A 25,229-nucleotide genomic window follows, 5' to 3' on the forward strand; every position below is an offset into this window, starting at 1 on the left:
AAAGAACATAAGAAGTTGCCTCCGCTGAGGCAGACCAGAGGTCCATCTCGCCCAGCGGTCCACTCCCGTGGCGGCCCATCAGGCCCTTTTGCCTGAGCAGTGGTCCCTGACTAGCTCTATAACTTGTCTCTACTCCTATAACTTACCTCTACTCCTATCCCTATAACCCATCTCTACCCTTATCTATACCCCTCAATCCCTTTGTCCTCTAGGAACCTATCCAAACCTTCCTTGAAGCCCTGTACAGTGCTCCTGTCTACCACAGTCTCTGGAAGCACATTCCATGTATCCACTACCCTCTGGGTGAAAAAGAACTTCCTAGCGTTTGTTCTAAACCTGTCCCCTTTCAATTTCTCCGAGTGCCCCCTTGTACTTGTGGTTCCCCTTAGTTTGCAAAATCTGTCCCTGTCTACTTTCTCTATGCCTTTCAGGATCTTGAAGGTTTCTATCATGTCTCCCCTTAGTCTCCGCTTCTCCAGGGAGAACAGTCCTAACTGTTTCAATCTGTCAGTATATGAGAGATTTTCCATACCCTTTATCAGTTTAGTTGCTCTTCTCTGGACTCCCTCAAGTACTGCCATGTCTTTCTTGAGGTACGGCGACCAGTACTGGACACAGTATTCCAGATGCAGCCGCACCATTGCACTATACAGTGGCAGGATGACTTCCTTCGTCCTGGTCGTGATACCCTTTTTAATGATACCCAACATTTTGTTTGCTTTCGTCGAGGCTGTGGCGCACTGCGCCGACGCCTTCAGTGTTGTGTCTACCATCACTCCCAGGTCTCTTTCAAGGTTACTTACCCCTAGTAGTGATCCCCCCATTTTGTAGCTGAACATCGGGTTCTTTTTCCCCACATGCATGACCTTGCATTTCCCTTTGTTGAAGCTCATTTGCCACTTTTTGGCCCACTCTTCCAGTGTCGTCAGATCCTTTTGGTGATCTTCGCAGTCTTCCATGGTTTTAACCCTGCTGTATAGTTTGGTGTCATCCGCAAATTTAATGACCTCACATTTTGTTCCCACCTCTAGGTCGTTTATGTAGATATTGAACAGGAGCGGTCCCAGCACTGACCCCTGCAGAACTCCGCTCGTGACCCATTTCCAGTCTGAGTAATGTCCCTTTATTCCAACCCTCTGCTTCCTGTCCGCCAGCCAGTTTTTGATCCATCGGTGGACCTCCCCTTGCACCCCGTGGTTCCATATCTTCTTAAGCAGTCTTTCGTGTGGTACCTTGTCGAAGGCTTTTTGGAAGTCAAGGTAAATGATGTCTATAGATTCCCCTTTATCTACCTGGCTGTTTACCCCCTCAAAGAAGTACAATAAGTTTGTAAGGCATGACCTACCCTTACAGAAGCCATGCTGACTCGATTCTAGCTGCCCATTGTTTTCAATGTGTTCACAGATGCTGTCCTTAACCAGCGCTTCCATCATCTCAATAGTCTAGATATAGAAACTTGGTAAGCCATTTCCAAGTTCTGGGCCATGTGCTTGAAACCCTTCTACTTACGGTTACCAGATGTCTGGGTTTCCTCAGACATGTCCTCTTTTTGAGGACGCTGTTGGGAGACCAGATGGCTTATTTATTTTAGTACTTTTATCTGGGGAAACCAGACATCTAGTAACCCTGCAGCAATGGTCTTCATTGCAAGGCTCACAGCGATCGAGCACCTATCCAGAGCCCCCCTCCCCCAACGAGATCCAGTGCTTGCTCACTGTTCTCATTCCCAGAAGTGCTGTTCTAACTCTTCAGGCTCCTGGCAGGGAGAATGAACGCGCTGCCTTTGGTGACCTGGAAGCTTTTCTCTGCTACTGCTTCTTGTTCCGGAATAGGCAGGAAGCAATAGCAGAGAAAAGGCTTCCGGGTCACCAAAAAGAGCATGTTTGACTCACACTGCTGGAGCCTCGAAGAGTTACAGCAGTGCTGCTGGAAAGAACGGTGTGTAAGCACTGGATCCCACTGTGGGGGTAGGAATAGGGGGGGGGGGGGAGAGGAATAACATGGGGAGGGTAAGAGAGATGGTGCACCCCGACTGGGATGAGGAGGAAAGGGGAAGAAAGATGCTAGGAGAGGATGATTCCAGACCAAAGGAGGGTAAAAGGGGTAAGACAAATGTCAGATCATAGGAAAGAGAGGGAGGAGAACCTGGTACACAGGGATGGAGGGAAAGGGGAGAGGGAGAACATGGCACACAGGGATGGGAGGGGAAGGGAAGAGAGATGGAAGAAATGCTGTTTATAAATAGATGGGAATAGGGGAGAAAAAAGAGGGAGATGACACACAGATGGTGAGGAAAGGTAGAGAGGAGGAGGAGATAATGTGCATGGATAGATGGAAAGGGAAGACATGGAAAAGTAGAAAGATTTGAGGAGGAAGCAGAAAAATGGAACAAAATTGAATGTTAAGATGGATGTAGGGCAGAAAGTGAAGGAGAAAAACAAATGGATAAAAAGGTCCTCAAAACAGTTACAAGCAGACAAAAGTGTAACCAGAGACTGGGAAAGATGAGATGAATAATAAAATCATCAGACAACAAAGGTAGGAAAAGTGACTTTATTTTCAATGTAGTGAATTTACATCTGCAGTCTATATTTTGCACTGTTCAGGAAGAAATGCATTTCTTTCTATTTCTCTGGTGTTGTACTGCATGCAGAGTCTGGCATCTTAGAGTTTCGTTTGTGTAAATTAGGACTTTTAGTATGTTGTCCTATATTTGCATAGGGTTTGTCTGTGTTCTGAACGTGTAACCAAAGCCAGGTGTTCTGGTAGGAATGAATATCATGAAGCTTTATGTCATAGCCCCATGTAGGAAGATATTTGTCAGCCATTTGGGTTTTGGAAGGCCCTGAGTTGGGTCATGTCTGGAGGGCCTCTATGTTTGCAAAGATGTTGATGTGATGACATCACATGCATGCGTGCATGAGCGTGATGTCATTTCATTGATGTCCATGCATATGGAGAGGCCCTCTAGATGCAGCCTGGAGCTTGAGAAAGGAGACATGAGGTACATGTGGGGGTGGGGCTACATGTCCTCTTTTTTTAAAGAGGAAATCTGGTAATCCTACTTGTAACAAAATGTCACTTATAAAGATGACTGGAGTGAGGATATGATGCCTAAACATAAGCAAATGAACTGAATTCACTAGTTTCTTTCATATTCTTGAACTCTGGTCAAAAGTTTTGGTATGAGTTATTTTACACAAAAACAAGGGTAGTACTACAGATTTAGCATTCTGATTTATGTCTATATTTAGAGTATTTTAAAATTTATAATTCTAAATACAGTACAAATGCCCCATAAACAGCAGGAAGTGATTGAAGATATACTGTAGTATTTCCAGCATAGGAAATTATACATACTCTCACCCACAAATATACATATGTACTGTTTCCTACTAATTCTTCTGTCTTCTTGTGGAATAACCCCAAATCACATAGAAATGCTTTTTCTAAGATTTAAATTCCACCAGTTCATGGGTATACATAACAACACAGTACAATACAATATTTCAACTTGTAATAAAATATATATTTAACTTTCAAATATGAAGTAAAGGAACATCAATAGCATATAAATCAAGTCTTAAATTTTAAATACAATATGCTATATAAAATATACAAAACAAGTTTATTTACAAAATCACATTAGCACCACAATGCAAGCTGAATAAAAAAAATGTAATGGAATATTTTGATATATGTGGTCAAGGGATATTGCTTAAGTAATTGTGGGTATGCTTGATATATCACGCCAATAAGGTTCATAGACCAGTGATTCCCAACTCTGTCCTGGAGGAACACCAGGCCAATCGGGTTTTCAGGCTAGCCCTAATGAATATGCATGAGAGAGATTCGCATATGATGGAAGTGATAGGCATGCAAATTTGCTTCATGCATATTCATTAGGGCTAGCCTGAAAACCCAATTGGCCTGGTGTTCCTCCAGGACAGGGTTGGGAACCACTGTCATAGACAACGGCGCGAAAGACAAAAGCGTGCGCCGCCGCGCCGCTCTAAATTACAGTTTTTAGGAGCTCCGACGGGGGGTTTGTTGGGGAACCCCCCCAGTTTACTTAATAGACATTGCGCCGGCGTTATGGGGGGTTGTAACCCTCCACATTTTACTGTAAACTGAACTTTTTCCCTAAAAACAGGGAAAAAGTGAAGTTTTCAGTAAAAATGTGGGGGGTTACAACCCCCCACAACGCGGCGCAATGTTCCCCCCCCCCGCCCCAGCACTAAAAACAGTAATTTAGAGTGGCGCGCGCTGCGCTCAATTGTCTGGGCGCGCCTTTGTCCCGGCGCACTTTTGACCTGACACCCGCCAATAAACTTCAGACTAATTCATCATTTAATTGGGAAAACATTCTTACCCTAAAGCTGCATCCAAGCAACTTCTGAACTCAAAACATAGAGGTTTGCAGCTGAGGTCTCCAAATATGGTGTTAAGGTCTTCAGGATTTCCACAATGATTAGACATGAGGTTTGTGTGCACAGCCTTCAATGTATGCAAATAGATCACTTGCATATTCATTTTGGAAATCCTGAAGACTTGACTGTGTTGCATCTTTGAGGACCAAGCTTGAGGATGCCCAGTCTATAGGAAATGAACAGAACAATCACTCTGCTAGTTTTCAAATTGGTAAAAGTTGTGGGTTTAAAAAAAAAAGTTTTGGTGGTTATTTTTATTTAAAATATTTCCTTTGATGAACTGTGCTTCACATCACTACCATTAACTGGAATGTAAAGAAAGCAGTGAACAGTGTGGATTGAAGGCATATTGCTCCTATTAAAGGATACACTTTGAAAAAATATAAAAGTATTTCTTGCCCCCTCATAATGGAAATGGGTTCTAATTTGGAAATAGATACCTTTAATTTCAAGTTCAAGTTTCAAGTTTATTAGGTTTTAATATACCGACCATCAAATAAATATCTGGCCGGTTTACATTACAATAAAAAAAAATATAGGTAAGAAAGAAAAATTAATATAATAAATATTTAGAAGTACGTATAGTGTATATTAAAACGTAAACAAGACAAACTTGATAGTGAGGAGAGAGGTTTATGGGAGGGTAAAGTTACATTGTAGAGAGAAAAGGGAGAAAGAGGGAATGGGAATAAACATTTGGGTGGGGAAAAGTCTTTTTAGATATAATTTTTGAAGGTAAATGATTGAAAATATCAGGAAAAGTAGAGACTAAACTGAAGTGAATGCGTCGCGAAATAGAAAAGTCTTTAGGCCTATCTTAAATTTATCCAGTTGTTGCTCGTCGCGAAGAGGTTGTGGTAGAGAGTTCCACAATGTTGGACTTTTAGACTTTTAGGGCTCCTTTTATCAAGGTGCGCTACGGGGGTTAGCGCGTCGGACATTTTATCACGCGCTAACCCCCAAGGCACACCCAAAAACTAACACCTCGTCAATGGAGGCGTTAGCGACTAGCGTGGTAGGCCTACCGCGCTTGATATAAGGAGCCCTTAGAGACAAATTTACTAAGGGGTGTTTTCACCAAGCTGTAATAAGCACTAATGTGTGCCTACTTACAGCTTAACATGCCTTACCGCAAGGCGTCCCCTGGTAATTATGGCATCAGAACACATTATAACTTGATATTATAGGATGAAGATACCTAATTATGACACATAACCAGCAAGAAATATGGTCTCAATTAGTCAAAGACTTGTGTAAATTTTTGAGAGGAAAAGGGTCACAGTAACCCCGCAAACAATACACAAGGGATAAATTTTGTTTGCATGTATATGGGGTTCCGGTATCTATCACTGACCCAAAAAACCTCTCATCTGCATCACTTATTAAAGTATATATATTATTTATGAATTATTCAAAACCTTATTCAGATTTGTTAATTGCAACAGCAGAGTGGGACTTATCTTAATCTGCGCCTGCCGGCGTCCAAATCTCACAGGACAAAATGACAGGGATTTATTGAACAGTCATTTTGTCCTGTGAAATTTGGACGCCGGCAGGTGCAGATTAAGATAAGTCCCACTCTGCTGTCTTGCAATTAACAAATCTGTATAAGGTTTTGAATAATTCATAAATAATATATATACTTCAATAAAGTGATGCAGATGAGAGGTTTTTTGGGTCAGTGATAGATACCGGAACCCCATATACATGCAAACAAAATTTATCCCTTGTGGATTGTTTGAAGGGGTTACTGTGACTCTTTTTCCTCTCAAAAATTTACACAAGTCTTTGACTAATCAGCACACATTACCCATGTGCTAAAAAACAGCTTTTTTTTTTTTTTTTTAAGTTCTGGGGCAGGTCTGGAGGTAGAGAAATGAATTGCTAATTGGTTAGCGCAGCTTTTACCCTCGCCTACTGTTTTATCCCTAAGTGTGCTTTTTCTCAAAGATTGTAGTTCTACCCTTCTTTCCTAATTGTGTGCAGTTAGTATATATGTCTTTGTATGTGTCTACTAACCTAACCTGGTTCTGTATAGTATTCTATCTCCAACTTGTTTAGTTTCTTTTAAGATATTTTTTTGTTATTGTATTCCGCCTAGAAATTTGATTAAGAGGTATAAAAATTTTTTTTATAAACTTGAAACTTGTACTAACAGATTAGTGTGTGGTTAGCACAAGCCCTTACTGCCTACAAAATAGGTGGTGGTAGGAGGTGAAGGGGTTCTGAGAGACTACGGAAACTCACGGCAGCCATTTACTATGAGTGATCTGCATGGGGCAGGAGCGTAGGAATATTGCTCCTGCCCCAAAAGTCTGCTAGACCACCAGGTAAGGTCTGGGATGCGGGGAGGGAGGTGGAGAAGGTCTGGAATGAGGCGGGGATGGGTCAGAGCTGGGCGAAAACTTATTCGTAATTTTTCACACTTCCCGCGAATATCGAGGGAGAAGTGTAATGGCCAATTTGCAAAAATGAAATTCTATATTTTGACATTGTTTCAGATCACTGATTGAACCATATACACATCATTCTCTAGCACCCCTTCGTACAAGATGCAGTAAATTACTGAAACAAAATTTTAATGTGGGAGTCACTAACCTTTGGTAACTCAATGCTACAGGATAGTGATTGCTGTGGTAAGCTGTGATAAATTTCAGTTTGCATTGCTGCAACCAGACTCAAGTTGGGCCTACAATCTGGTGTTAAACAGAAAAAGTCCAGTTTATTGCTTTCACACACTTTTGTAAATACCCCTCTAAAACTATGCTGTCATTATGCATACATCTTAAACCTATGCTATTCACTACAAATTTACTGAAGATGAAAACTTATGGTGCATTACTCGATTGTGGCTATGTATTTTAAAATTAAGTAAACAGGGGGATTATGTATCATCCTCCTATTTACTAAACCCAGTACCTCTCTCTGACCTTTTTTTTTATTAAATTCTTCTTGCGCAACCCATTGTTGACAGAATTCTTCCAAGTCTGCTGGCAGCAGAAGAGCCCCCTAATGCTGCTAGTTCACCATCCTGCAATAAAATGACACTGCTAAATGTTGCATCAGCTATGATGCACATGTGACCAGTTAGAGGGCAATTATATAACTGGGTACTTCCAAATAGGTCCCCAGAGGACATACTATGGAAGCCTATTCTATAAAAGAACCTTGGTGCCTAGGTTCCATTATAGAATACTATCTTTACCAGCTATCAGCACACCTAAAATTTAGGCATTTGCAGTTAATCTGGCCAATAATTAAAACTATTTAACACACCAAGAATGTCTCTTGGTCAGTTAAATAGCATTTTAGCACCTAACCACAAATATGCAGTGGGACATAAACCGGTTATTCCTCGCTGAATATCCCCATTTAGTGGCTAGACACTAACTGGCTAGGTCACACAACTTATCTGGTTAGGGGCTGATATTCAGCACTTAACCAGATAAGTTTATCGGTCATATAGGACTACATAAATAGCTTTCCTATCTTTACCTTCTAAAAAGTTAACCGATTAGCACTGAATATCGACATAACCAGTTAACTTTACAGCGGTTAAAATAACCCAGATATTCAATGCCAGTCCCCAGAACATTGGCATTGAATATCCAGGTTTAAAAAACAGCAGAAGACAGCAAAAATGCTGCCCACTCCCTGCTGAATATTGGGCACTGAGTGCCTAAGTGCGGTAGAAATGCACATAACAAAGTATTCTGTAAGTTATGCACATAAGTAGAAGCATTCCTGGCTCTGTCCCACTCATGATCCATCACTTATGTATGACTCCTTGGAAATATATACTATCCCCCCTTTTATTAAGCCATGATAGAGGTTTCTACCACAGTCCAGAACATTAAATGCTCTGATGCTGCTCTGAGATGCGGTAGAAACTCTACTGCGGCTTAGTAAAAGGAGGAGTATGTAAGTTAGATGGATATTAATGCATATTTGCAGAGTAGTAGTTAGTTGTCATACTAGCATTTATGGGTGTAAGTGTGCATATACGCCTGTAAATCCTAGTATTCTAAACATTTATGGGCATAACACACATGCACACGAGTACCCCAGTTCTAGAATGGCCTTTTAGTGGAGGCCTTGGAGGGTAGTTACTTCTGCAAAATTGTTTTGGTAAGCTAGGTATTAAGGCCCAATTTGGCACTTTTACAAGTACATTTTAGTGAATTAAGGGGTACGGTTATCAAAGTGACATTAAGATAGTTAGCCCCAGTTGTTAATAAGTAGGACTCATTGAATAAAATGGAACCTATGCTAAAAAAAAGTACAAGTTTTGTCAAAATAATACTTTTAACGGTATCCCACATTGATAACTATGCCCCTAAGTTCCTTAAAGACCAAAACAGTGATATGGCAGACATATCTGACAATTCCAAGGGAATTTATTTTAAAGAACCCCCTCCCCCACACACACACTTTACAAAATCACACTAGCGTTTTTAGCACCGGCCACCACAGTAACAGATCTGACGCTCATAGAATTCCTATGAGTGTCCCAGCTGTTACCATCGTGGCTGGTGCTAAAAATGCTAGTGTGGCTTTGTAAAGGAGGGGGTAGCATAGTAAAAAGAGAATTAAATATTTCACAAAATAAATGAAACAAATTAGTAAATTTCTTTTCTGGAGTTTTGACTGTTATTGGAGGGAGCCCAAGGTTTTTGAGTTGTAAATTACTTTGATGTAGGTTTTGAATAACTGTATATCAAATTTAAAATAAATAAATACAATTTAAAAATTTGCATAAATGACTAAATATTTGAAGTTATTTGACCTGCTGCTTTTCCCTTGCCTAGCAAGAGGTTTTTAATTTATGTTTTACTTGTTATAAATAAAGTCTGCCTGCATCGTGTACAAGGTCTGCAGTCTTCTGTTTTGTTTGCTTTGCATTTTTTGATCTACCAGTTTCCTCCTGCTCAGTTGGTTCCCCAAGCAAATGAAACCAGGGGTGGAATCTGATGTCATGAATCTTCATTTGCAGCTATCTGAGGATTTTTCCTTTAATTTTGTCCTCTTTCAACTTACTTTAGTCCTGTCATTGAAGAAATAGTCCTTAGCCAAGGGCATTGCTTCAAGGTTCCATCCCAAATGTTACAGTCAGGTGTCAAGATTGCATGATGACTGTGAATCCACTCCACTTTCCATAACCCTCTCATCTCGGGGGCAGTGAATGCTACCTCTGCAGAATCTTCACGCCCAGCCTCATTCACTAAATGAAGAACAAGACTTGATCCAGTAAACAGAACCTAGGTCACTCCACATGACAGTGCACACCACTGCATCCAAGCCACTAGGCTTCCCTTGTTGAATTTTTTTTCATTCTATACTCAGGAAGCACTGAACACACTCCCATGGAAGCTTACTCAGATTTATAATGTTTGCACATTTCTGAAAGTTGCAGAATAGAGACCACTGTAAAAGTGCATTTTTAAAGGACACAGAGGGCATTAAATGTGTTTTTTGTTGGTTTTTTTTTTTCCCAAGAAAAGCCTGCCTGCTATGAAATAGCATCAGTGACAACCAATGATCGTGCTGATTACAGTTTTACACTATTGCACAATGCTCTTAGCTTGTCCCTTTAGCTTCTTGAGACTCAAAATATTTGGATATATAGCCAGTAGTAAAACACATAACTCGGTGAAAGCTAATTAGTTTGGTGTTACTTTCATCCTGTGCTGCTCAAAGGATATGGTCTATTTGTTAGTGGCTGTTTAGTGTCCTGATAAGGACAAGCATTAAAAGTCTGAGAGAAGTCCAGGGCAAGGAGAAGTACTTCATTTAGCATTTTGGTCAACCACAGTATATTCTGTTTCTGACACTTTAGAGGCATCAATGAGTTTTGTGAGACCAGTCTTGGCAGAGTACTTAAAGATGAAGGCCTTCATAAGCTCATATCTGTAATTTCTGTTAATGAAACTGTAGAGTATTGGATTTATGCAGCAGTGAATCAAGGAGAAACATTGAGTGATGTGAAGAGCTACATACAAGAATGATTCCATGTGACAACTGAAGGACATGAACAGGGCTGAGAAGATGTCCAGTAGTACCACACCATGGTATGGCAGCCAACAGACAAGGAAGACAATAACATAGGAGAATATAATCTTACTGCTAACATTTCTTTCTTGGTCATTTGAAGCAGATATGGTCTTTGCCAGGAGACAGTAGAAGACAGTGATGATTGGAAAAGGGATGATAAATCCTAAGGCAACAGAGACCAATTCCATGCCAATCATCCATTCTTTAAAAGTGTCTTCTGGGTACATAGGGCGACAGACAGTTTCATTGGTTGATGGCAAAAAGATTGTCTTCAGGAAATAGGTATCAGGAATAGAGACAGAGAAAGCAAGAAGCCATACAAAGAAGCAGATAAGCTGACGTACAATCTTTCTTTTACAAGTACTGGAGGCAGGAAAGAAAATGACAGAAAGGTAACGGTCTACACTCATACAGGTGAGAAAAAAAATGCTGCTGAAAAGGTTAATGGAGAAGATAAAGTGTGTGATCTTACATATAAACTCTCCCATAGTCCACTGATTGTACTGGATCATGGAAACAACCCAGAATGGAAGGGTCAGGACCACACACAAGTCAGCAATAGCCAAATTGAAGATATAGAGGTGAGTTTCATAACCTGTAATTTTAGTCTGTAGACTCAACCAGATAACCATAGAGTTGGCCAGAAGACCAATCACAAAGATGAAGATGTAAAATATGGCCAATGTGTATGTTAAAATAGTTTTGTTCAGCATGTTAGGACAGGAAATTGATTCCAAAATAATGCAGTCTTCACTGGTGCATGTCACATTGAAATCAGTGACATTAGGTCCTTCCATGAATCCAGAACTGAAATTCACATCAATCACATTCATGATGTCTAGTTAACTTGGAAGTCAAAGGACCTACAAGAAAAGAGAAAAAATTCACACACTTGTTAGATCATCTAAAAGGTTTGCATTATTTTGATCACCTCTGTGAACCATTTTGTGAATGGAATGCTTTGTCTAAATTAGTATCATTAAAAATTATACTGAATGAAAACAAAAAAACAGATTGCTACAAAAACAAAAGTTAAATGTTCATCTGTGCTATAGAAAGGGAGAGAACATTGGCTTTTTGTGTTAACTTTTATTACCATATATGCATGACATCATCTACTTGGCTCTAGTTGCTGGACATGGGAGAGATCAAGAAAATGTATGGAGGCCAAATAAATGTCAGATTGTAAAACCATCTGCCATATAAATAATGATACTAGTACTCTCTCATAGCAAAATCCTTTAGCTATTAAATGCCTATATCCAAACACTGGGAAATGTAGTCAGTTAAATGCATAGTTCCCAATCAAAATTCAAAACCCTCTGGTAGTTCTGATCTGTTAATTTTGGATATTTTTATATTTTACTGTAATCAAGTTTTTTATTTTTTTTAGCAAAAGTGGAATAAATAATCTGTTAAAGAACTAGGGGGTCCTTTTACTAAGGCGCACTAGCTGTTTTAGCACACACTAAATATTAGCGTACACTAAATGCTAACGCATCCATTATAGTCTATGGACGCGTTAGCGTTTAGCACGTGCTAATATTTAGCGTGCGCTAAAACAGCTAGCGCGCCTTAGTAAAAGGACCCCTAGGTCTATCTGGACATAATGGCTACTCTGAAAACTGAATCTGCAGATCTTATGCTTAAGAAACACTAAGCTATGATAAACATTTAGGAAAGTAAACCATTATCTTTCAATGGAAAGATTCTCCATACCTTAGTCTAAGCAAATGTTCATATTTACTGTACATGGAAAGACTCCAGCACCCTATTCTAAGGATAGCTGCATGCACATAAAAAAAATAAAATAAAATCACTCAGACATAAAGTAATTTAGGAAGCAGAAAAGACTTAAATCACCTGTCACCACCTACCCCCTGATATTCAGCAGCACTAAGGGCTAGATTTACTAACCTTCCGCTCCGTGTCTGATCCTTGTGCGATTGGAGGCAGGTCGATAGATTCACCAACCATCTTCATGCAAATGGAGGTGATTGGAGGCACGCCCCCAACAGACTGCACGGATTGAACTGAGCCCTGACAGTACTGACAGGAGAAGCAGCCTCCTGTCACTGCTGTCAAGGCTCTTACGGCTTTTTTTTTCTTCTTTTTTTTAATAGGCTGCAAAATATCAGGACTATTAAAAAATAGAAAAAAAAAACCCCAAAACTCCCCTGTGCCGAACACCCCCCCATGTGTACCCGAACAAGCACCCCCCCCCTGACAGGGACGGTCCACCCACCGGGCCCATCCCTTCCCCGTATCTTTAAAACAATTAGAGCAGGAGCGGTACCCGGTCCCTCCTGCTCTGCAGGCCTCCACACCCCCTGAACTGGCCCACCACACCCCCGACTGGCCGACCCAACCCGAACCTCCCCCTGTACCTTAAAGTTGGGAGCAGGAGGGTGCTTAGTCCCTCCTGCTCCCCAAAGACTTGGCTGGAGGCCTAAGGAGCAGGAGGAACCGCAAAGTCCTCCTGCCCCTCCTCGATGATGCACTGCTAATGTGGGCCTTAGTCCCCACCCCATTGCATCATGTGATACATGGGGAGGAGCTTAAGGCCCTGATTGGCTCAGGCTTCTCCCTTGGGAGGGGCCTGGGCACCTGAGCCAATCAGGGACTTCCTTAGGGCTGAGCCTAAGGAAGTCCCTGATTTGTCAAAGCAATAGCCAATCAGGGACTTCCTACGGCTCAGCCCAAGGAGTTGGGGGGAGGCATTCTGGGAGGGGGGAAGAGGGCAGGAGAAAGCTTAAGGGAAAGGAAAATTTAAACAAAAGTTATATTGGTGTAAAGCTGCCTCTCTGTGAAACCCTAAAGTCTCCCCACCCCTTCACATGATAGAAACTTGCAGGCTATAGACTCCAATGCTAAATTTTTTGTCCTCTTAAGCCCTGATCAGGGTAGGATCCCTCTGTCCCTGCAGCTGGATTATCTGCCTCTCCATGAAACCCTAAAGCCTCTCTGCCCTATCGCGTGACAGAAACTTGTAGGTATTTCAAAGAGCCCTAAATCTGACTCACAATAGTAGTTTGTTTGTGGGCGCATGCTGACTTATTCATACTTAACCCTAGCCATCCCATCTGTATTACTGACACAACCATGACAGTTCACGCATTAACCCTCCTGATAAGTCTCCTTTTACGTTTACTATGTTTGTTTATTATTCATTTGATACCAATGCAGAAGGTCACAGCAACTTATAATTTATACATAAAAACAAAAAGGAACGCCAAAAAATAAGTAAAGTCCAACAATAATACAAATAACCAATCATACATAATATCCAATTGTGTCATCTAATTCCGATCTGTCTTCCTTAAGGAGAACAGTTAAAAGCCATTTTAAAAAATGTGTTAAATTTGATAAATGATTGTTCTGCCCGAATCAGGGGAGGCAGTTAAAAACAGGAAATAAAAAGGTAGGTTGATTTTTGAATGGATTCATAATGAGCTAATTTGGGAGAGGGGAGAACAAGTCTATTAGCATCGATTGACCTCAAAGTATGGGAAGGAGTACTGTATTTTTCACTCTATAAGATGCACTATTTATCCCCCCAAAAGTGGGTGGAAATAAGGGTGCGTCTTATAGAACAAATACTAACTAACCTCCCTCCCCTACCTTAATTTCTCTGGTGGTCTGGGGGTCCAGCGCTGTAGGGCAGGAGCTTTCAGCCTCCTGTCCTTCCATCCGGCTTTCTCCCCAGCTGCAGGCAGAGTTGGAGCGGCAAGAAGGCAGGTGTGAGTTTTTGCTTCCTGCTTTGCCGCTCCGTGAATGGCGGTCCAGCCCTACAGCCTCCTATCCTTCTCTCCTCCCCTCAAAAGGCACCAGCAGAGCGGCAAGCAGGCAGGTGCGAGTTTTTCGCTTCCTGCCTTGTCCCGCGCTGCTCTGTGAATGGTTGTCCCTGTTCTCCAGCTCCTCCCCCCCCCCAACTTCAGATCTGATATTGCCCTACCACCCTTGCAGGTCCTGGTATCTCTCTAACCCCTCCTCACAGCCCTTGAAGCCCATGATGGGCAGCAGGTAAAGACAGCAGCAATGATGTACACAGACTTATCTCTGGCCAGTGCTGCCAGCATCCTTCCTCTACTACATCCTGCTCAAAGGAAGTGACATTAGTGAGGCATGACATGACAGTGGAAAGGCCCTAGCAGCACCAGTGAGGCATGACGCGACAGTGAAAAGGCCCTAGCAGCCCTGGCTAGAGGCAGTCTATCTATGTCACTGCTTCTGCCAGTAGCCTACCATGGGATTGAGAATTGCAGCGGGATACTGGACCTGTTGGGATGGGGGGAAGAATGGTACAAGAATGCTGGGACTTGCAAGGGGGTTGAGATGCTGGGACTTGAAGAGGACAGGGAGAGCAACAGCAAGCAGCCTCTCCATTGGATGGTCCTGGGCATTTTGTTAGTCTCACTCAATGGTATCTATGTCCCTGGAGGAAAACAGCAACAGCTCAAAAGTGTTGGATGCTGTGGTTAGGGTGTACCTAGTACCGTATTTTCACGCATATAACGCGCGCGTTATACGCGTTTTTACCTACCGCGCATACCCCTCGCGCGTTATATGCGTGAGCGCGGTATACAAAAGTTTTAAAACATAGTTCCCACCCCCCGCCCGACGCCCGATTCACCCCCCCCAGCAGGACCGCTCGCACCCCCATCCCGAACGACCGCTCGCACGCGCTCCCACCCGCACCCGCATCCACGATCGGAGCAAGAGGGAGCCCAAGCCCTCTTGCCCGGCCGACTCCCCGACGTCCGATACATCCCCCCCCCCCCGGCAGGACCACTCGCACCCCCACCCCGAAGGACCGCCGACTTCCCGACAATATCGGGCCAGAAGGGAGCCCAAACGCTCCTGGCCACGGCGACCCCCTAACCCCACCCCGCACTACATTACGGGCAGGAGGGATCCCAGGCCCTCCTGCCCTCGACGCAAACCCCCCTCCCTCCAACGATCGCCCCCCCCCCCAAGAACCTCCGACCGCCCCCCCCAGCCGACCCGCGACCCCCCTGGCGACCCCCACGACCCCCCACCCCCCTTCCCCGTACCTTTGGTAGTTGGGCCAGAAGGGAGCCCAAACCCTCCTGGCCACGGCGACCCCCTAACCCCACCCCGCACTACATTACGGGCAGGAGGGATCCCAGGCCCTCCTGCCCTCGACGCAAACCCCCCTCCCCCCCAACGACCGCCCCCCCCCAAGAACCTCCGACCGCCCCCCAGCCGACCCGCGATCCCCCTGGCGACCCCCACAACCCCCCCACCCCCCTTCCCCGTACCTTTGGTAGTTGGCCGGACAGACGGGAGCCAAACCCGCCTGTCCGGCAGGCAGCCAACGAAGGAATGAGGCCGGATTGGCCCATCCATCCTAAAGCTCCGCCTACTGGTGGGACCTAAGGCGTGTGGGCCAATCAGAATAGGCCCTGGAGCCTTAGGTCCCACCTGGGGGCGCGGCCTGAGGCACATGGGCCCAACCCGACCATGTGCCTCAGGCCGCGCCCCCAGGTGGGACCTAAGGCTCCAGGGCCTATTCTGATTGGCCCACGCGCCTTAGGCCCCACCAGTAGGCGGAGCTTTAGGATGGATGGGCCAATCCGGCCTCATTCCTTCGTTGGCTGCCTGCCGGACAGGCGGGTTTGGCTCCCGTCTGTCCGGCCAACTACCAAAGGTACGGGGAAGGGGGGTGGGGGGGTCGTGGGGGTCGCCAGGGGGGTCGCGGGTCGGCTGGGTGGGCGGTCGGAGGTTCTTGGGGGGGGCGGTCGTTGGGGGGGAGGGGGGTTTGCGTCGAGGGCAGGAGGGCCTGGGATCCCTCCTGCCCGTAATGTAGTGCGGGGTGGGGTTAGGGGGTCGCCGTGGCCAGGAGGGTTTGGGCTCCCTTCTGGCCCAACTACCAAAGGTACGGGGATGGGGGGTGGGGGGGTCGTGGGGGTCGTCAGGGGGATCGCGGGTCGGCGGGGGGGCGGTCGGAGGTTCTTGGGGGGGGGCGGTCGGTGGGGGGAGGGGGGTTTGCGTCGAGGGCAGGAGGGCCTGGGATCCCTCCTGCCCGTAATGTAGTGCGGGGTGGGGTTAGGGGGTCGCCGTGGCCAGGAGGATTTGGGCTCCCTCCTGGCCCGATATTGTTGGGGAGTCGGCGGTCCTTCGGGGGGAGGGATGTATCGGACGTCGGGGGGGGGGCATCAGGCTTTCAGGATGGGGACAGACCTTCAAGGGGGGACAGTGCACGGAAGTCAGGGGGGGTGAACGGAGAGTCGGGACAGCGCACGGAAAGTCAGGGCAGTGCACGGAAGTCAGGGGGGGGTGAACGGAGAGTCGGGACAGCGCACGGAGAGGCGGGGCAGTGCACGGAAGTCAGGGGGGGTGAACGGAGAGTCGGGACAGCGCACGGAAAGTCAGGGCAGTGCACGGAAGTCAGGGGGGGGTGAACGGAGAGTCGGGACAGCGCACGGAAAGTCAGGGCAGTGCACGGAAGTCAGGGGGGGTGAACGGAGAGTCGGGACAGCGCACGGGGAGGCGGGGCAGTGCACGGAAGTCAGGGGGGGTGAACGGAGAGTCGGGCAGCATGCGCGGTATAATCGTGAGCGCGTTATACCAAAGTTTTTGTGCTTATCATCGTGATTTCTGCGCGCTATACACGTGTGCGCGTTTTATACGGGTGCGTGTTATTTGCGTGAAAATACGGTATATGTGATACCTGAGGCCCATCATTTTTTGACCCCCCCCCATCTGTATGGAAAACATGATTTTTAGTAACAATCCACACGTCGCATAACAAGAGTTATGCGACGTAGGAGGGGGGCGGAGCCTGCTGGATAAGGAGAGCGGACGCATAGAGTAAGAGCTCCTCCACGCCGGCACCTGACAACGAGATTATCGACGTTATTCCTTACCTAATTCGGTCCTGGCTACTGATAATATCCTTCACACATGCCACCGACAAAAGCTGATAAAGTGGATTCCGCTGCGACTCAGCCTAGCGGTAAACGGCCCAAGACTGACATCAACTCACCCAACAAGATGGCGGCAAAACATGAGGAATCACAAATCGACACGCTCATTAAAGAAATGCGCTCCTTCAAGCGCATAATGCAGGAGCAGGTCGACGCCACCAAACTAGTGAGGGCAGAGATTGAGGCTTTAAATGATCAGTTTGTGGACGCCAGACATCGTCTGGACGCCCTAGAGGAAACGGCCCAAACGCTCACCACTAAATGCTCCCTGATTGAGAAACATGATAAACAAATCCTGGCGCTGCAACGAGACTTGGAAGATCTTTCGAACCGAGGTAGGCGCAGTAATATCCGCATCATTGGAATACCTGAGTCAGCGGAGGGCTCTGATATAATGTCCTTCCTGACTGATTTTTTGCCTAAAACTCTCGGTCTCTTATTTACCCCCCACTGGAAATCGAGCGGGCACATCGTGTTCCCTCTCACCTCTCCACGATGTCTACTAGACCCAGGCCTACAGTGGCGAAACTACTGCGCTTTCAACACGCCTTGCAGTTCATAAATGCGGCGAAATCTCACCCCCAACTTCTATATCAGGGAAAGAAATTTTTCATTGTACCTGATCTCGCCAAGACCACCGCACTCAAAAGAAAGGAATTCCTCTCATATCGTCAACAACTGAAAGATCTTGAAGCCAAATATGGCCTCATGTACCCGGCCAGAATGAAGGTGACATACAACAACCACACCACTTCTTATCTGGAGCCAGCGGACCTAAAATCCTTCCTAGATTCCATCAATAATGCCATGACCTGAATTGGCTGAAACGTTGACACTGTGTTTAACTTGTTCTCTTCATGTTCATGCTATAATGGAATGACAGTAGTTCATTTCTCATATTGGCCTGGGGCGGCTCAGTGCTCCCTGTGTTTACTCACTGTTATACTGGTTCTTCCACGTATTGCTGTTTATACTGTCCACATGTGCATGCTTTTCTACTCGGCAATGCCTTGTGTGTGCTATGCTGATTCTTATCTCTCTCATTCTTTTCTTCCCTTTTTGCTTTGTTCTGTAGCCCTGCTATGGTATGATATGCATCTAACTTTGCTTGCTTCCACTGATATGCAGCTGTTCCTGATTCAACCAGATGTACATATGTCTTACTATGGCTTATCTCCATATTGTATCCTTTAATGTCAATGGGCTTAATCATCCCATAAAAAGAAAAAAGATTGCTAATTATTTATCTACCAAGCATCCAGATGTCATATTTCTTCAAGAGACACACCTTCCCTCTGGACCTGCTCTTAAATTACTTTTTCAGGGTTATTCCTCCCATATTTTTTCACCTGCGCCTAATAAAAAACAAAATGGAGTTTCTATTCTCTTTAAAAATGGCATTCCCATCACTATCTTATCACAGAAGGCGGATACAGAGGGCAGGTGGTGTTTGGCTCATGTTGCGTTGCATTCAGTGGAATATGTATTTTTGAATTTATATGCTCCGGTCTCTGATCATCCGGAATTTTTTAGAAGTCTTCAATCTGTACTCCTCGAATTCTCTACCAAATCCTTAATCATAGGAGGAGATTTCAATCAAATACAAGATTTGGTTCTCGATAGATCCTCCTCATGCAAACCTACTCAATCCAAGACTTATACAAAATTACATAATCTCATTAACAACTTTTCCCTCCTCGATCCTTGGAGATTGTTTAACCCCAAGGGCAAAGAATTCACACATTTTTCTCCACCACATAATACCTATACAAGAATCGATTATTTTCTTATTTCCTCGCACCTCATTCAGCTCCTGACTAACACAACTATTCACTCTATCAGTCTCACTGACCATGCTCCGGTCTCTATGTCTCTCCTTATCTCTCCTTCATCAACATTGCATCCCTCATGGAGATTAAATAACCATCTTCTGTTGGATGATGACATATTGGAGAAAATTAGAATATTTACAATAGAATTCTTCGCTATTAATACAAAAGATCCCGAGGTGTGTCCGTTCATTGTATGGGAGGCATATAAAGCTACATTAAGGGGAGAATTGATTAAGTTGTCTGCCTGGAAAAAGAAACTCATTTTACAGAAAGAGAGAGATCTAGAATCCTCCATTAAACAACTAGAACTTCAACATATGTCTAATCACATGCATGATCCTTCCACATATCGTCAAGTACTGCGACTCAAATATGAATATAATTCCCTGACCTCCTATAAAGCTAGACAAGATCTATTTATACTAGCCTCGGGTCATTATATAGGTGACAATAGTGTAGGAAAACCATTAGCTAATTATCTCAAAACTAAATTTAAAAGGTTCTCTATTTCATCTATCTATACTCCCTCAGGTCAACTTAATCCTCCATAGCCCCAGGTACGTTAGATAGATTGTGAGCCCACCGGGACAGAGAGGGAAAATGCTTGAGTACCTGATTGTAAAAAACCGCTTAGATAACCTTGATAGGCGGTATATAAAATCCTAATAAACTTGATAAACTTGAAACTTGTCTCCTCTACAGACTCTATTAAGTCTCAATTCGAACTTTTTTATTCCAATTTATATGCCTCTGAACTCCCTACACCAGAACCTAACTATGATTCCTTTTTAAGAGACTTGCAACACCCCCAATTGACAACATCCGCCAAGAACTCATTAGAGGCTCCTATTTCAACTAAGGAAATCATATCTGTGATTTCGTCCATGGCAAAAAATAAAGCTCCCGGACCTGATGGAATCACAAATGAATTTTATAAAAAATTCAATGTTATCCTCGCCCCGCACCTCCTACAATATTATAATTTCATTCATGCTTCTCCTCATAAACAGTTTAACTTTGCAGAAGCTACTATTGTAGTATTCCCAAAACCGGACAGAGATCCCACTATGGTCAAAAACTACTGTCCCATTTCTCTATTAAATTTAGATTATAAAATTTTGGCTAAGATTCTTTCTACTAGACTGAACAATGTTATTACCAAATTGATTCATCCCGATCAAATTGGATTTATTAAACATCAATACATTGGAGACAATATGAGACTCTTTCATCACATTAATGCTTATGCTAAATCTATTTCGGAACCAGTAGTAGGATTGGCCATTGACGCTGAGAAAGCCTTCGATCATGTAGAATAGCCCTTCCTGATAAGGGTTCTAAGATGGTACAATTTTGGAGATTACTTTATTGATTGGATTAAAACATTGTACTGGAGACCTACTTCACGCATTTTGATCAATAATACACTTTCGAATAAATTCTCCTTACATCGAGGATCTCGACAGGGATGTTCCCTCTCTCCATTGCTATTTAATCTTGCCTTAGAGCCTCTTCTCTCCGCTATTCGTCAAGCTGATGGTATTGCGGGTATCCCTGCTGCTCAACGTCAAATTAAACTCGCTGCGTATGCAGATGATGTTCTCCTCTTTATTCGAAATCCCACACTCTCTCTCCCAATACTTATTAAAGACTATTTAGTTAATTGGGAGAAATCTGTAATTTTCCCGTTGAATGACTATTTTCCAGGCAGACATCTCTCACTTCCCATTTCTTTGGGTGGACGCACCTGTCAAATACTTGGGTATAATGATTCATAAAGACTCCGCCCATGTTATGGAAATAAACTTATCTAAAATTAAAATGCTTATTTAAAAAACCTTATCCAACTGGTCCCCCTTATTTTTATCCTGGTGGGGTCGCTTAGCCTCAATAAAAATGAATCTGATGCCACGAATAGTATATATTTTAGTCATGTTACCTTCTCTTTGTAAACAATCATTTTTTTCTTGGATTGATATAAAACTTTCTAGCATTTCTTTGGAATAACAAACAACCTCGCATAGCCTTGGCTAACTTGCGTGCCTCCAAGGTAAATGGAGGTTTAAATCTTCCCGATTTCTATTTTTATTATTTAGCTTCTTTGGCTAAGTACGGGGCTTATTGGCCCCATATTCACTCATCTCTGGATATACCGCCTTGGCTGGAATTGGAAAAGCATATTTGTCATCCTTACCCCCATTTCCTCCTTCTGTACTGTCGCTCCCTCTACACTTAAGAAAATATGGTCTCTTGAATGCAACGCAACGAGCCATACGACATCTGGATTCCTTGGCGGACTCTTCACTTTATAATAATGTAAAAATGTCAATTTGGAATAATCCAAAATTGAAATGTAATAATAAGATGTTCTTCTGGAGAAGATGGCAAAAAGCTGGTCTTTGGTTTGTGGACCAACTGCTTCGTGACAACAAACTAATCTCTTTTGCTTCTTTTAGTGATCAGTTTCCCACCCTAGCGAACTATCACTCCCAATGGTTGACGCTGACCTCAAGTGTATCAGCTGTGTTACCCTCCCTATCATCACCTTCATCTATGGCTTCTTTTCTCTCTTGGAGTGAATTAGTCCTTTCTCAAGGCAAAGCGATATCTGTGTTCTATAAAATTATGAGAGACCACAAATATACTTTCTCATTGCAGGATATGTCTCATTGGCAACAGTTGTTACCTTCTTCATTCTCTGATATTAATTGGAGCATCTACTGGACTAAAACTAACCGTCCACTAATGTCATCCAAAATATCTCAATCTATGTACTTTGTTATGTGGCAAAGCCTTATGGACACCTTACCATATGTGGAAAGCTAAATTGAGGCCGGATCCTTCTTGTTGGCATTGTCAGAGCTTGGATGGCTCCTTGAATCATATGTTATTTCAATGTGCTAACATACGTCCCTTTTGGACTAGCGTTTGGAAGACTATTAAACATATCACCTCTAGTCACTCTGAAATTTCACTTGACGAAACCTGGACCTCCACCCCTTGGTCAGATCACCTCCGATGCAACTTTAACTTACACTGGCTCAAAAAACAAAGTCAAAGGACCCCAAGAACTACTCACAAAGAAAAAACAATATGGGCTAGAGGTCAACTAAACCCTGAAGAATTCTGGTCCCACTACAACCCAACATCCACCACAGACCCAAACCCCAACTTCATCCCAGTTGGAATAACTTCAGCACCCAGGTTCTAAATGACTTGGCCCCACTGAAACCCTACAAGAAAAAACACCGCTCATCTGCCAACTGGTTTGACGCCAACCTTCTAGCTCTGAAACGAGAAGTACGCAAACTAGAAAGAATCTGGTGCAAATCCGGCACAGATACAGATAGATATTCCTGGCATACAAAAGTTATCGAATACAAAAAAATGATCAAGGAGAAACGCTCCAAATATTATGCCCAATCAATCAACACCCCATCCCTGAACAGCAATAAACTCTTCTGACTTATCAACTCCTTATTTGACATCAACTCATATAAAAGCTCCCCCACAGATCTTCCACCCTCTCCAACAAACCTAGCTGACTACTTCGCCAACAAAATTCATAACTTAAAAACCTCTCTCGCAACAACAAACAATGAAGGTATTACCGCCGACATGACCTGGAATCGCTTTGAAAACCCAGACTGGAACCTATTCCTTGAGCTATATTCTAAATATGCCAAATCCAACTGCCTCCTAGACAACTGACCACCCTCCATCATGAAAATAGCTCCCCCCCCTTCAAAGTGGAGCTGTTCAACTGGATCACTCTCTGCCTGTCCACTGGCTACTTCCCACTGGAACTCTGCCACATCCTCATATCTCCAACCATCAAAAACCCCAAAGAACCACTCACCACAGCCACCAACTACAGACCCATTGCCAACATACCCTTCTTCCTCAAAATTATGGAAGGCCTTGTAAACCAGGACCTCATGTCTTACCTCGAAAAATTTAACATCCTTCATGATTCCCAGTCTGGATTCCGCACTAACCACAGCACGGAAACCATCCTAGCATCTCTAACCGACTACCTCCTCCAACTATTCTCACAGGGAAACAGTGCCTTACTACTCCAGTTTGACCTCAGTAGTACCTTTGACTTGGTAGACCATGACATTCTGCTCAGTTACCTCGATTCCATAGGCATTGTGGGACAGGTACTAACCTGGCTCACAGGCTTCCTAAAAAACCGCACCTACCAAGTACACAATGAGGGAACCTACTCCCACACCTGGTCCAACCCCTGTGGAGTTCCACAAGGCTCCCCCCTATCACCTTCCCTATTCAATATCTACATGACTTCACTGGGACACATGTTATCTGACTGAAAGCTGAAATCCTACATCTATGCAGATGACATCACAATTGTCATCCCCATCTACTCATTGTCACAAGAAACAGAGCAACACATCTCATCAGTACTTACCATGGTCGAACACTGGACCACTCAGTCCAAACTGAAACTAAATCCAGAAAAGACTAAACTCTTCCTAGCAAGTCCCAACCACAAATTAACGACCACCACCTTACAACTCAACGACCTAATTTACCCTATTAATCCCACCATCAAAATCCTTGGAGTCATCCTAGACCGCTGCCTGACCTTCGAAGACCACACCAATGCCCAGGTCAAAAAATGCTTTTATACCCTCTGGAAACTCCGCACCATCAAACATTACTTCGACTTCCTCTCCTTCAGACTGCTGGTCCAATCCCTAATCCTAAGCACACTGGATTACTGTAATATCATATATATGGGCTCCTACAAGAAAACCATCAAACGGCTGAGACTTATCCAAAACACCGCTGTCCGCCTAATCTATGGCCTCAAAAAGTCAGACCATATCAGCCCTTACTACAGGAAACTTTACTGGTTACCAATAGAAGGGAGAGTCATCTTCAAATTCGCCTGCCTCTGCTTCAAAACCTTAACTGGCTTGTCCCCGATATATTTGTCTCACCACTTTGTGTTCCCTGGAACTACTCGCACGCGTAATGCCTATCTGTTTACCTACCCTTCCCCAAAGGGATGCACCTACAAAAGATTCCTCAATAGAACTTTCTCGTACCGAGCTGGCAGATGGAAAAACTGCCTGACCACCCTCATCTCATCTGCCCCATCTTACTCATCCTTCAGGAAATCTCTCAAATCTTTCCTCTACGACAAATTTCTCGAACCCCCCCCATCACCAAATAACCAAATTCTACCCATCAATCAAATGCATCCATCCTGTAATTGATACTGGTTGCTTTTCTTGTCATTCACCACCCTGCATCCTCGCCATATATGTAACTGTCATTGCATAGTAAACCGCTTTACCGCATTATTCTGTCCCTTGCATTGCATTTTGCTCTACAAGTCTCTCGCACTGCTTTTTTTTCCACTATATAAATATCTCTGCTGTATATGTACAGTCTCCTGCATGGTAAATCTGCATTGTTCTTCATTATATAAACACCTTTACTGAATATGTACAGTCCTCATTGTATCTTCGCTGTAAATGTACAGTCTCTTACACTGTAAACCGCTCTGAACTGTTTGTGGTACTGCGGTATACAAAATAAAGTTATTATTATTATTATTGATATTATTATGCTTCGTTCTCAATACCCTTGCTTTGCCAATACGGATTGTCCTCCAAAATTGATTGACGCCATGTTTGTTATTGCCCTTATGCATATTCTCAGAAATTGGAAATCAGCCTCCCATTTAGATTATACTTTCTGGTGGAATTCCTTATGTCTGTATAATAAACATGAGCAATATGTAACTGAAAAACGTCATATTTCCACCATATCATCTAACAAGTCTATTTCACCCTGGAAATTTCTTGACAGGTTCCATTCAGCTGCTTCTGATACCATATCATAGCTCCTCTTTTTTCCCTGCTCTTTCTTTTTTCATTCTATTTGCTTTCCTTCTCTTAATCAGTTCTTTATAATAATTTGAGATATTCATT

General features: G+C 43.7%; 1 protein-coding gene across 4 annotated transcripts in view; it reads right to left on the reverse strand.

The window, feature by feature from the left end:
* Positions 1 to 6,259: 6,259 nt before the first annotated feature.
* The window catches only part of ACKR3 (atypical chemokine receptor 3), a 116,542-nt gene continuing 97,572 nt past the window's right edge, over positions 6,260 to 25,229 (reverse strand). For all 4 annotated transcript variants that reach the window (XM_033946441.1, XM_033946440.1, XM_033946442.1 and 1 more), the window contains one exon: positions 6,260 to 11,344. In XM_033946441.1, coding sequence (XP_033802332.1) covers positions 10,217 to 11,314 — 1,098 coding nt within the window. In that variant the 5' untranslated portion in view covers positions 11,315 to 11,344 and the 3' untranslated portion in view covers positions 6,260 to 10,216. The remainder of the gene's footprint in view (positions 11,345 to 25,229) is intronic.

Source organism: Geotrypetes seraphini, chromosome 5, assembly GCF_902459505.1.
Source record: "Geotrypetes seraphini chromosome 5, aGeoSer1.1, whole genome shotgun sequence".
In the NCBI taxonomy this organism is placed as follows: Eukaryota; Metazoa; Chordata; class Amphibia; order Gymnophiona; family Dermophiidae; genus Geotrypetes; species Geotrypetes seraphini.